This window comes from Bombus vosnesenskii, unplaced genomic scaffold (genome assembly GCF_011952255.1).
Source record: "Bombus vosnesenskii isolate JDL3184/JDL3185 unplaced genomic scaffold, Bvos_JDL3184-5_v1.1 scf7180000016261, whole genome shotgun sequence".
NCBI classification, from domain to species: Eukaryota; Metazoa; Arthropoda; class Insecta; order Hymenoptera; family Apidae; genus Bombus; species Bombus vosnesenskii.
In genome coordinates, this window is record NW_022884330.1 from 59730 (window position 1) to 74425 (window position 14696).

The window sequence follows — 14696 nt, forward strand, 5'->3', positions numbered from 1 at the left end:
GGAGAATTACGCCCCGCGGTAATTAGTACTAATAAACGAGGGGCAGAGCCGTGGCACACGCGTGCGAGCCTCGTTCCGCGGCAAGCTCCGATGTTTACGCGAAGGGGGCAAATTATTTTTCAAAGTGTCACTCCCCTCGCAAGCCTCACCCCCGTGCTCCACCTTTTCTCCCCTTCTTTCCGTTTTCATACCCCCTAACCCGATACCATTCGTTTTCGCGGATTCGAACCGAGCAGGGGACAGGATAAATTGTGTCCCTGCTTTTTGCGAGCGAGTTTATTTTTTGGCGGATTCTCTGATACAGGATTACGAGGGGAGGGCGATTGAATTTTCGGGATGAGGTGATTCACTAGTTTGGACATAACCGAGGGTTGGAGCCCGGCAAGCGAGATGATTTGATTTTTGTCGGAGATTGTTTTGTTAATTGTTAATTCGGTTGATAATTTCTGACTGGGATGGTGAGTTGCGCGAGTGATGCTTTGGATATTTCAAACGGCATAATCGTACATTTCACTAGATCGAATTAAAATCTGTTCTTTCGATGATAACATTTATTTCGTTAATGAATCTCGCTTATCGCTCTTCGTACGAAAACGTTTGTTACGGGATAAATGATGAAAAAGCGTTAGATTGAAATTTCTACTAAGCATTTGTCGGGGCAACATTTTCTATAAGATTTTTTATAAGAAACTCTGTAACGAGGATTAACTATCCAGTGGTCTTTAGACAAGCTTTCTATCGATAAAACCGCTCATGTGCTAATCCGCTCATACGAGAAGTATCTCAAATCGGTGGCTTAAAGTTCTTTCGCGATTTTGCCTCGTCTCTACGAATGAATATGCATGCGGCACACCGCCGTGTGCCCGTGAGATATTTGCCGAAAGATTTTATTGCGTTTCCTCGTATTATGCAAACAGAAATGCGGCTAGTACAGACGTGAAAATTCTTTTTTTTAACTCCGTTGAAGAGGCTACGTTATTTCAATATGTACGACAAAGTGTAAAACACCACTTGCGTTTTCAGTGTACATAGTGTACGTTCCCGCTTCGTTATAAAGTAACCAAGAGTATGAAAAGAAATCTACGCCAAAGTTTTAATTTTCCTTTCCATTAAAACGAAAGATATCTTTTAAATCTTTTACATTTAATTGCGAACTCATTTTGCATGTTTCATTAAAATTCAGCGAAAGATAGCGACCCAGTCTTCTCACAACATTTCCTTAGGACCAAGAGGCATAAAATATCTCAATAGGAATACGCGGTTAAAAAATGTTCTTCGTTCAAGAAACTGTTCCAGATTCGAGGATCGTTTTGACCGAGTTCTAGAATTCGAGGGTTGCCGATATCGTATACCTCGATGCAGGAAAGATTTTTTCCTCTATCTAGTTCCATATCTTTAAAGCTGAAATTCTTGCTGATATCGTGCCTCGTAAGTGCGGAATCGCCGATATCGAAGACCTGCCGGCCTCGAGATTCTGGATGTCGTTCTTATAGAATCCTCGCGACCTACAGTCATCAGTATCGAACCTTACGACGGACAAGTTTTGTATTGAGTTTCGTAACACAAAATCCTTGGCATCCAGTTCCTCCGTACCAGGCTTATCGTGTTTATAGAACCGAATGTCTTCTGCTATCCATTTTTTATCCGTTGCGTCGTGAAGTTATTCCAGCGACCCACAAAACTTAATAGAATCTGTATCACGCGTGATCTTTTCGCATCACGTACATATTTTCGTACGTCGCGAACACGCTTCGTGTTTCTCACTCTGAAGCAAACGAACGAGATAAAATAAATATTACAGGGAGGAGAATACGCACTCGCTGTTCGTGACGAAGAAACACTTTTAGGTTTCAGCACGTCGTCGATCAATCTCATATCGGCACAATTATCCGTATTTACAAATAGCGAAATTTTTGGTGTAAAACGGTGTACCTTTTCCCCGAGCGAAAGTCCAACACGGCGCAACACATAAATACACGTTTCATCAAAGTTGGAATTGGACACTTGGCCGGTCAGTTCGTTAGCCACGATTGCTTTTTTCCGACCGATAAAGGGGTGTTCGCGGAGGCCGCGCGGCCGAAGGGCCTCTAAAAAGCGCGTTTGTTCCAGGCCGGTGGCAATTTCATCCGATATCGTAAAAAAGCTCAACTGCCGGTACATTCAATTCGCGAAGCAACGGTCCGCTTTAATGCCGTGTTTCGCGGCCATTTTTATAACCGCGAACACCTGTTTTCGCGGCAGCTTTGCCTCGTTCCTCGTCGTTTCGTCTCGTTTTTCGTCTACTTGTCGCTCTCCACCGTTTCGTTATAAACGAACGTGCGTTCTTTTAACTTTCACGAGACGCGATACAATCATAACAATTCGCTGCGAGTCCATAAACTATTTGGTCGTTATCGAAGTCAGAAGAGGATTGCACCAGCCGGTCAACTTCAACCCCGTTATCCGTCCGGTTATTTACTCGGTAAACATCCGGTGACCGATGTTGATTATCCTTTGAAACACGTGTGACCGTTTTACGACGCGGCACACGATCGAGCGTACGATGGAAATTGCTATTTACAAGACGATAATGGAGTAGGTCGCGGGCGAACCTCGCGAAACTTCGACAATAATATTCGATATTACGCTAATAGGATATTAATAAATGGCAAGCAGGCTTTCAACATTAACGATCCCGGTATTCCGGTTGCATTAAACATTTGATGGCTGCTACTTTGCGCCGTAAATTTTCCGGTCTTACAGTTTTTTAACGACCCCAGCGTTGAACGTTTCGATGCCGCTCTTGTGAGTAAATTTTCCGGTGTTTCGTGTTTCCTTTTTCTCTCTTTCTTTCGCCATTTTTTCTTCTCTTTTTTACGAGCTTCTTTTTGCCCCTCAACCCCGAAACCTGGCTTTTTTCTTTCGCCAAGAGAAAAAAAGGAAAAAAGTAGGGGAAACTCGACCAGCTTCGCGTCACGTAAATAACGCTAGAGATCGTAAAAACACGACACGGGAAGATTAACTGGGGAATCTCTTACCCTTGACGGGAACGATGTTTCGGCGAATATGGAATAGCGGAGAAAGAATGCGATTCGACGAAAATTGAGTCGAGAATGAAAATTTAGACGGGCCCCTTTACGACCGTTTTAGGTGGTTCTCTTTAAGCGATTTCAAGGAGGAAGTAAGTGATATAAACCTCTTACGATCGTGCGTATCCGATTAAATTAAACGATTCTCATTTCGCGGTATTTGGTTCTGAAGATTATAGGCCGTGGATTTTCAACAAATCTGGCAATCACGCGTAGAAATTTTCATAAGAGCTTCAAAAAGTATTACGGTATAGTCACAATAGCAACATTTAACGAACTTTGCTTCAGAGTTATATTATTCCAGCGAAAAATCGCATAATAAAAATAAAATATCGAAATAATTTTTGGAAAGTATCTTTACGATATTTCTCTAGAGGATTGCGCAATGAATAAAATCCAAATTGTTTAAAAAAGAAAAAAGGAGCAAAAGAAGAAATACAGCAAAAGTCAGGGAAAACTAAATCAACGAACATATTCGTTTGCAGAGCAACGAAAAGGAGGCATCGTGGTCGCAAAATTCCCCTAGTCAGGCGAGATTTCGATGACTCTTCAGACGAGGTAGTGTCGTTGCACGATCGACAGCTACGTTCGATAGAATTTTACGACATGGAGCATAAACCAAAGTATTCGGCAAACAAACGCGGCACCACAAGACATAGATTTTCCAGTAGGACACGAAGAGCCGCGACAGCACGCAAGGAACGTGTATGGGATCACGGAGTGATCCCGTACGAGATCGATGGAAATTTTTCCGGTGCTCACAAAGCCCTGTTCAAACAAGCCATGAGGCATTGGGAGAATTTCACTTGCGTCAAATTCGTCGAAAGGCTTCCTCAAGAGCATCCTAATTACATACTGTTCACGGAAAGGCCGTGTGGGTGAGTTTATTCATTCATAGATAAGAAAAGAAAGAATATTTAAATACTGGTTTTCCGAAGAAACTCATTTTCCATAGCACGTAGCAACTTTGATATTCTATCGTTGTAATAGTTTCGGTTCGTCAGAAAATTACATATTTTTCTATAGTTTCTTGCGTAGCAAGAGAATGTGATGGAGAAGATAGTATCTTTCGATGTATATCGATCTACGATTCATTTGCAGAATCTCTTTCATTTCGCTTTTGAAATAACTTCACAGATGTTGCTCGTTCGTCGGGAAACGAGGAAACGGTCCGCAGGCGATAAGTATCGGGAAGAATTGCGACAAGTTCGGAATAGTGGTTCACGAGTTGGGCCACGTGGTTGGCTTTTGGCACGAGCACACGAGACCCGATCGCGATCGTCATGTACAGATTATCCGTGACAATATCATGTCTGGTAAGTGAAATTTTTCCACCGCCGTCGCCTCTCTTCCTCCATATATTCCAACAAAGTATAGTTCAAATAAAGCCAAGTTACAAAAACAAACTATTCTATTTTCATACCTACCTAAGATCCCATACACGCTAAGGATGTTTCATTCTAACCATTAAAGGAACGTATAAACGTACTTTAACGATATCGAATCACAGCAGCGTCGTTTCGCGAACACTCTGACGTCGTTACCAGCCTCCGATGTTTGGTGAACGTGAGAAGGATCCCGCACGAGGGGCATGGCTTTTTGGTACGTGCTTGACTCTCGATTCCGTTTCAGCTAGGAAATGGCCGTGGCGCGGCTTTACCTTCGCGAATAGGCGAATAGATATCCGTTTTAGATTAATGGACCAATTTGGCAACGGGGTGCCTGGCAAATCTCACCAATCATTAGCGATGACAACTAATCGAGGGCCGGTATTCTAATATTTACACACGATGTGACAGTCCCTGAACGGGTGATCGCATCCCGATTAATGGATACTCATAACAGGAATGGTAACGAGCTGTTTAATTAGCGAGACCCAGCACCATCTGTTTAGGCGGTGAAATTACACCTTCGGTCACGCAAGCTCGTCTCGGCTCGACAAAATCGCGCGAGGAACGCGCGTGCCGTTGTTGTGGTTTCGTTAAGGTTACTGATCCGTTTTCGATGATCAAACAAAGATCGAAACACCGGTTGCAACCTATACGATCGAATAACACTCGAGACTCCGTCGAAACGTGGAATATCGTCGGCGCGACGTTGCCAGACTTCGTGTATACCGAAAACGATTGACAATGTCGAATGCCGCTTTGGAAGCAACTGGATAGTCGATGAAATCGACCGGCTTTGTTTCTTCGATGGCACGTCGAGTTACCAACTACAGTTACACAGAGACAGTTATCTGACGCTAGTTCCCGATGCTGTAAGCGTCAGATGTTTGTCGATTCGAAGTGGTCAATTTGGATCTCGGTTGACGATCCTGACCTCGTATTTCGAATGTTTGCGTGCACGTACGATATAATGCGCGATTATACGTCAGACATGCGAGAGCGTACGAACGTTAGAGATTAGTCTGTATCGATTTGCGTGCGTATATTGCATTAACCATCGTTTAATGGAATTTTAAAAAATTCTTTGTAGGTCAGGAGTACAACTTCAATAAACTGACAGAGGAGGAAGTGAATTCACTTGGTTTGCCGTACGATTACGATTCCATTATGCACTACGCGAAGAACACGTTCTCGAGAGGGACGTACTTAGACACGATTTTACCAATGGAAATTCATGGCAAGAAGCGGCCTGAGATTGGTCAGAGACTTCGACTCAGCGAGGGGGATATCGCTCAGACGAACCTTCTTTACAGATGCTACAGTAAGTTAATAAAGATACTAGTCATTTTTGCAATTACTGGAAACGTATCAGGATGCTTTTACCACAGCATTGATTGTAATTATCGATATAGCATATTTTTTTTTTTTTTTTTTTTTTAGTATATTACAGAGACCAGTATTTTCAGCGAAACAATTTACCATTAGCTATGAGCTTTTGAGTAAATATCTTCTAATTTGTATTTTCACAGAATGTGGCAGGACGTTTCAAGAAAACAGTGGGAGTTTCGGATCACCGATCTTGGATCATCCGAACAGGTCACCGCCAGTGGAGGGCGAACGATGCGAATGGAGAATCACGGCGACCCACGGCGAACGAATAGTCTTGAACATCACGTCGCTCGATATATTTAAGAGTAATTTTTGTCGCAGCGACTACTTGGAGATCAGAGACGGATACTGGTTCAAAAGCAACGTGCTGGGTAAGTAGAACGCGTGATAACGAAGCCAAAACACAAAATTTATACTTATCCCCGGTCCGACTGTATCGCGGGTATATATCACGAATATTGCATTCACCACGGCTAAGGAAATTCCTGCTGGCCTTATTTCGACGTTTCTATAGAAAATCCTGTTTACGAATATATCCACTATTTCTTCTTTTTGCATGGCAATAATTAACGGGCAGAAAATGATGTTTCTAGAACAAAGAATACGATAGCAGGTTTCGTTCGAAATAGTAATTTATCGAAGGATTTAGTTTGTCAACGTTATATAAGATTTGTATAATCCTTTATGGTCCTGCACACGGTCAATATGAATATCGTATTTTACTTGATTGGATTTCGGGTTTTAAGGTGATCCCGATATGCCGCTATTCGCAGAGGGAGAGACACGTCGTAGAACTAGGTTTATGGAATAACCGATGTTTCAATATTATCGTACACGATTATTCTCGTGGTTATTATCGAGTTCAATGAATTCTACGAAATTGACAAAGATCTAACAACAAATATAGAGCACTGGATTAACCATCGTAATTCTCAGCCCTCCATTTCGAAAAATCGAAAAATCATTCGAACGCAATATCAGAATACAAGTCGATGCCTCGAGTATATTCATCGAGACTCTCGTAACAACAATTTAATCGCAACACAGGTCGATACTGCGGAAGCGGAAAGATCCACGAACCGGTGGTTTCGACCGGAAGTCGAATGCTGGTTACATATGTGACGTCGAGCCATCAGACGGGACATCGTGGGTTTACTGCGAGCTACGAGGCTGTGTGTGGCGGTGAAATCGAGGTGGAAGACACAGGCCATTTGGAATCGCCTAACTACCCGGAGGGCTATCAGTCGAGCAAGGAGTGCGTCTGGAAGTTGTCCGTTCCGCAGAACTTCCAAGTGGCGCTGAAGTTTCAATCGTTCGAGATCGAAAACCACGACAACTGCGTGTACGACTACGTGGAGGTGCGGGACGGTCATAACGCGGACTCGCCATTGATCGGGGTTTACTGCGGTTACAAGATACCGCCGGACATTAAGTCCACCGGTAACAAACTTCTGGTGAAGTTCGTTAGCGACGGGTCCGTACAGAAGGCTGGGTTCTCGGCCACGTTCATGAAAGGTACGCTCCAGTTTTACGTTCCATCGAGTTTCAATGGCTGTCGATTGGATTTGCTTTATCCTTTTATCTTATACCAGTAATCTTCGGCTAAGGTATCTTCGTGGTAGTAGATGAATTTTGACAGAGATTCATCGAAGCGTGAATTAAAGAGAATATAGAATAGAGCGAATTTTTCCAAATCGATCGAAGAGAGTTTAATTGATGCTTTCGGTACATTTTTTTTTTTTTTTTTTTTTTTAGAATTCGACGAGTGTGTTTTGATCGAGCACGGCTGCGAGCATAATTGCATCAATACTTTGGGTGGATTCGAATGTTCCTGTAAACCTGGCTACGAATTACATTCCGATGGAAAACACTGTGAAGGTATATGGTAGAAAATATTGAAAAATTCTTCTTCCTTTTATTTACTCTCTTTAGAATTATTTGAGTGCTAGCAGATTAGAATTCCGGTGTATCTCTTTACGCCAGTTGATGTACACTTATGTCCCTCAGATGCCTGTGGCGGAGTATTCGAGGACAGTAACGGAACTATCACGAGCCCCTCGTTTCCGGTAACTTACCCGGGAAACAAGGATTGTGTCTGGGAAATCATAGCTCCGCCTCAATATCGTATCACGCTGAATTTCACGCACTTCGATCTAGAAGGCAATAATGCTCGTCAACAGGATTGCGAATACGATTCTGTGGAAGTAAGCAGCAAGCTCGGAGACGATCTTTTGAGAAAACATGGTATTTTTTGCGGTTCCAGACTACCGTCGTTGATTACCTCGGAGGGAAACTCTTTAAGAGTGACATTCACGTCTGATAATAGGTAAATCACTTAAATTTTGTTATTAGCTGGTTTATAAATTTTAAAAGAACTCTAACTTAGCAAAATATATTCTTTTCTGATATTCTCTCTCTCTCTCTCTCTCTTTCTCTCTCTGCGATTACAGTATTCAAAAAACTGGTTTCGCCGCCGTCTTCTTCACGGACATGGACGAATGCGCGAACAACAACGGTGGTTGTCAACACGAGTGCAGGAACACGATAGGATCTTATCAATGTTCGTGTCACAATGGTTTTACGCTTCACGAAAATGGCCATGACTGCAAGGAGGGCGGTTGCAAGTATGAAATTGTCGCACCCATGGGTACTATAACATCGCCAAACTATCCAGACTATTATCCCGGCCTTAAGGATTGCGTCTGGCACTTTGTTACCAAACCAGGACATCGTATTAAATTAGTTAGTATCTAAGAATCGTTTTATAATTTTACTAACTAGAATTTTATTTAATTGCGCGAAAATTTATAAATTTGATGCGATTTCGAAATCATCCAGGTTTTCAAAGTCTTCGAGATGGAATCCCATCAAGAATGCAATTACGATCATATCGCTATTTACGACGGCGATTCACCGGATAGTCACGTTCTGGGGAAATTTTGCGGTACCAAAGAGCCGCATCCAATCCTCGCAACTGGGAATCAAATGTATATGGTATTTAAGAGCGATGCTTCCGTCCAAAGGAAAGGTTTCCTTGCGACTCACAGTACAGGTATGAGTGCCATCAATTTAAACGAAGTAATCGCACTTTCGTTATTAAGAATGTGACTTACTTCTGTAAGATTTCCACCATAACATCAATCTTGCCTTTAAAAGCACGACCTCTTTCGTGCTTCGCGCGATTTTTCATAAAATCTCGTACGACTATCAGAATCGCACGAGAAATATCAGAAAAATGTTGTGCTTGAGTGAATTTTTCTGTTTCAATGAAAAAAATGTACAAGCGTGCGTGATATATATTTCCATTAAGAAACAATCCAAATCTACAGAATTATATTAAAAATTCCGAAAAAGACAGATGTCAGTGTTAATAATCGATCGAAGTCAATAAATGAAAGTATCGAGGTGTACTGTGCTTTCTGAAGTATCTGAAGCGATTCATTTTACGTCTGCGATAGTATCGAGTAATTTAAGATGTTAGGTACAATTTCGTTCACCTAATTTCGTTCTACAGCTTGCGGTGGCCACTTGATTGCCACGACTGAAGTAAAGCATTTGTACTCTCATGCGAAGTACGGCACCCACAATTATGATCACAGGACCGATTGCGATTGGGCGATCGAGGCACCACCTGGCAAAAACGTACATCTCACGTTTGTCACGTTCCAATTGGAATCAGAGAGCGACTGCAATTACGATTTCGTCGAAGTTTATTCCGGTTTAGATACGTCTGGTCTTCTGTATGGGCGATATTGTGGAAACAGCGTAAGTCTTATCTTCTGGTTCGAATGAAAAGTAAAGTTCGCTTTTACGTATCGATGCTTGAACACAGTCCAGCCATTTGTATCGACATTGAATTTTAATATGCAATTCATTTATTTCAGAATACCACCGACTTCATATCGATAAACGAGGCATTGCTGGTAAGGTTCAGAACGGACGACACGATATCGAACAAAGGTTTTATGGCGCTATTCGTTGCGGTTGATCGTCAAGACAGCGGAGAAAATTACGGAGGTTCGGAGGACGAAGATGCGGACGAGGAGAATCTCTGATCCGTGACAGGCCTCGCCAATCGACTGGGCTACGGATTCCACATTGGTTCGCTCTTGCAGAATAACGAACAAGGTGAAGGCGAGTAATGTCTAATTACTCGTGCGTAAACGTTTCAAACGTTTCGATGGAGTCCACGTAGTCCTTGTCAAACGTGAATCTTGCTCGATCGTCGAGGCCGTGAATCTTATTCTTCTGACGAATTATACGTTCGAAGGAGGCGAATCGATCGAATATCGACCGACAGTATCGATCCTTTTGGACTTAAAGATTTGTATTTAACGATTAACGGGTGAACGAAGAAAACATTGCCCAGAGTTAATCCCAAGTGTCTCGCATCAAGGATAATTTATTCCGTCAGCGATGGCGTTAGTTAACGGCTTAACCATTTGGAGTAGCGATGTAACGACCCTGAAATTCGGCCTAGGGTCAAGGCCAATCGTGCCATTGTATGTTTAGGTAGAGCGCATTATACTGTTAACTACTATGAATTGTCAAACCCAGTGAGAAACAGCAGGTTCAAGAAGGAAGGCGAAACAACACGCGATTTAGTGTTGCCAAAGTGATTTTCTAATATTTAATCGAACAGTATCTTTATCGGTGTTCGGAATTATTCTAAGTAATCGATATGAATACAATAAGAAGGCATAAAGGAAAAGTTTACGAGAGGAACAAACGTAATCCAGAATTATAGTCGACGTTGTTCTTTCAAGCACTGCCCTATACCAAACGATTCGATCACGTTGAAAGATCACTTTTTTCTCGACTATGTACGATTCTTTCGAATTTTCTTCTTTCCATTTTCACTGTTTCCCTATTTTTAAATAAAAAATATACTTTTCGAAGCGTTTTGTTCAAATGTACGCGGATAAACGGTTCTAATGTCGCTACGCAAGAATATCGAACGAAACCGAGCGTGTTTCGAATCGAACGAAAGGAAGAAAATATGACGAGAAGTTTTTCGCTCGAATCTGTTCGATGGAAACCTTCCATACAACTCGTGCAAATACTTGGAATAATCTAGATATAAATTTAGACATAGCGCTGATCAATCTTGAAAAATCAGCGATAGAAATTTTACGGCGAATCTCTCGAGCGGCCGGTTTCGATTGAAACTGATCGACGTTTCCGCGAGGATTTCGCCGAGCGTTTATTGTACATAGATAAAAGTTTAGATGTAGACGTCGTGCCGTTTTATATCGTAGTCATAGGATCGACGACAAAAAATAAAATGTCTCGCTATCGTGTGAATTGATAGATTTCTGACGGTTCTCAGGCTCTGTACTTTCGTCTGCGTTTCATAACGAGATATTTAAAAATAATTGTAATAATGCACGCAGTAATTTGTTGCGGAATGAAATTATTCCGACGATACCAATCGACAGATCTATAGACGTACGTTAAATTAATGAACTAGACAATAGTATCTGATACAAATGTCATTGGTACCCCAAGAAAGTACAGCTAGAACAACTAGATATCTTTAATCATTTTTTCGTAGATATCGATACTGGGGTTGCGATACGAGTATTGAACACTTCATATTAAACTTACAGCTGAATGGCGAGAAAACGTATTTTAAGATCGGGCACGTATCCTATCGAACTCATCGAAGTACTCGTGTTTTTGACAGAACGAAACGTTATCCTTTGTACACTGTGTATTGTTTAAGGAAAATGATATTGTGCAAAAGATTATTCTGTAATTGTCAAAAAGAAAACGTTGTTCGAGTAACGATATTCTGAAATTTCCAAACTTTTGGTCATTTTTCTACATGATTCACTGCCTGGTGTACAATTTTCACGATGGTGCACAGAGATTTAAAAGAAAAAAGACGATATATTTTTACTTTGATATTATTTTTTAAATGTATCGTACGATGAATATGGCTTATATCATTTCGAGCAATACCTTGTACGTGAATGCAAGCAACAAGATATACGACAAACTTTGAATTTCTTTTGCAAGTGTACATGATGTACGAGCGAGTACGCGCATAATGTTGATCTTTCAAAAAAGAAAGAAAGAACAATTCGTATGCCTAAAAACACACAGTATAGATAATAATACCTTTATCTATTATCTGACGATAAGAGCAATATTAAGCGCCGCGTCAAGTTCCTTTTTGTAAATTATATGTGATTTATTTGTTCTCAGAAATACACGTTATAGGCACTCTATATATTACTAAGCAAGTATATACAACTAATATATGCGTTTCTTCTATTGAAAAATAATCCTCTACCTACACGAATTCCTCTATCCTTCTATCACGCTTGTTCATTTTGCTAGCATTTGATAGCTAATGACATTGCTGTCGTATTAGATATTCTGACGAGTCAGAAAATAAAAAAAGAATCTATCGCAAAAACTATTGATTATCAGGTATTATTCGATCCCGACTAACGACCAAAGTATTTTGATTCGTAACCTAATGTCACTTTAATGATCAATAATTGACTATTATTAAATGTCACAAGTTCAGGATTAGTCACCGATAAATATGGTAACTCTGGTCATTAATGGAGAATACTGACTGTCAAAATGATTTCAGGTAAGTGTTCTTTAATAATTTTATTCCAAGTGAAAACCTTGATTTTGATAATTCTACTTATTTTTTTCGCTGTTTCATATTAAAAACATATAAAATTTGAAAAAATGAAATCTTAAAAAACTAATCGATCAAGCAGTTATTTGCGTGAATAGAAATGAGGTATAAGATAAAAAGCCTTGGATCACTGGCTTACTATATTTGGAGAACAAGATCTCTGCAAATACAAGGACAATAAGCGCGTGGTCGATATGTTACATCATTGTGCAGTTGTACCGGTATCGATTATGTTAATGTAGAAGATCAATTTCCGTGATCATATATAAAAAAAACAATATTACTATAAGATACAGATTCATTTTATATACCATATAATAATCAATAACATCGAGTATTAATTTATGAAGACGCTAATTGTTCAAACATTTCAGTCGCATAAAATTTCCCTGATTACAAACAACACGAGTTATACGTTGTTATTTGAAATTTTATGCTTATATAATGCTTTAAAAATTGCTATTATGCTCTAAAAACATCAACAAAATCAGTTCAGAGTTCTCTCAGGGAACAACGTAATTTTTGCGTGCACGTCATACAAAGGAGTTATTCCCAGAGGGAATACTCTGTGCCCCACCCTGTAAGTTCTCTAGAGAAGAGGATCGTCACGATTTACCGCTTTCCTTACGCGAGAACCGACCGTCTGTGACCAATTTTAGAAAAAGTGAACGGTCGAGTAGCAGAAGCGTTCTCTCACGGCGAGTCCCGTCCTTCTTTGTCACTTCTGCATATCAAAGAACATCTACATATATGTATGATCTAATATTAATAAATACAGAAAAGATACAAAAGTGACGACCAATATGTCGTATTACTATTTTGTTCTGAGGATTTTTGGTTTTATAGATTGGCTTTTACGAAGTTATCGATTCATTCTCAGAAATGGATACAATCTGACGAAATATGACCACTTACGTAATTACACAGTCGGTCAATATTTCTGCTTGTTTCTGAGTCTATGTAACGAAAAAGGATATAAGCGTATGATTGGAAGAGATTATTTGTTTATTTACATTTTAAATCATTGATAAAAAGCTTGTTCTAATATGTAAAGAGAAAATGAATGTTATACATTTTTAAATAAGAAATTATTTTGGCAAAGAATGAAACATTTTCATTTGGTTGATTCCGCAATTTCCTAGGGTTTGCACATACAGGTAACTTCTGAATAGAAATTCTGCGACGCAATGTCTATTATTAACCAATGGACAAGTTCAACGCCCATATCCAACCGCAGTGGTTTTGCAACTAAGAATAAGTGTCGTGTTTTTTTGCATTGCTCTGCAGAACATCCGTTTTTCACGAGACAATGCAAATTTAAAGATAACAAAATGAAATACATAGCGATAACAACATTTTTAAACGCTAACTTCTATGATACTGGATATTTTTTTAATGAAATATGTAGAAGAAAAGAATTTGCAATTTTGTGTTAGCAGAATAGTAATACAAGTATGTACTACTTTGAAGCAACTTTCTCTCGCGTATCTTTCCGCAAGTGCATCGCGAAATTCTGATGACAATCTCTCTGTGACACACTCTGATCGAGAAAATCCATTTATAACTATATAATATTTGCAACGTGTAATAGAAATTGTCCTCCGATCAATCTTTATAGAAAGTAATTCTCAATAAAATTCTTAACAACAACTGCAACCGTGCGCGAAGGACTTTGTGAAATGCATTCTTTATTAATTAATATGCAAACAAGGTTCAATCTCTTAATGTTGTAACAGAAACTCTAAAAAACTGTCCTATTTTAAAACTTAATAATTAATACTAGACTTATATTAATTACAGCCTATAGTGTTACAGCGTGTCGTCCTGCTATCTGTGACACTTTTTGTTAATGAGGACAAGACTACATTATGCATACATTGTATGTATGTATGCACGTATGTATGTAAGTTCATATGCATGTATAATAAATTCAAAGGTCGTACATCTGAGCAATTTAAAATGTCTCCTATCACAACTAGTTAATACAAGAGATTGTCATTCTTAAAAATAAATTTCGATACGATCTGGTAATCTTTTAAGAAACTTAACAAACATTTGTTAGAATATTCAAAACTAACCGTTAAGATGCTTGGACTTTGTTCCATTGCACGATAAACCCGGTCCATACCTGAATAAAACAGCATTCTGCGTAACGAATATTTCCTTGCTAATCAATCGTTATCGAGTCAA

General features: G+C 39.8%; 1 protein-coding gene across 2 annotated transcripts in view; it reads left to right on the forward strand.

Annotated features, from left to right (window-relative positions):
• LOC117241676 (bone morphogenetic protein 1-like) overlaps positions 1-12107 on the forward strand; it is a 54736-nt gene extending 42629 nt beyond the window's left edge. For both annotated transcript variants that reach the window (XM_033507658.1, XM_033507657.1), the window contains exons 5-15: positions 3554-3946; positions 4206-4384; positions 5547-5777; positions 5986-6216; positions 6893-7360; positions 7601-7723; positions 7853-8171; positions 8296-8587; positions 8684-8897; positions 9360-9610; positions 9730-12107. In XM_033507658.1, coding sequence (XP_033363549.1) covers positions 3554-3946; positions 4206-4384; positions 5547-5777; positions 5986-6216; positions 6893-7360; positions 7601-7723; positions 7853-8171; positions 8296-8587; positions 8684-8897; positions 9360-9610; positions 9730-9900 — 2872 coding nt within the window. In that variant the 3' untranslated portion in view covers positions 9901-12107. The remainder of the gene's footprint in view (positions 1-3553; positions 3947-4205; positions 4385-5546; positions 5778-5985; positions 6217-6892; positions 7361-7600; positions 7724-7852; positions 8172-8295; positions 8588-8683; positions 8898-9359; positions 9611-9729) is intronic.
• Positions 12108-14696: the final 2589 nt, after the last annotated feature.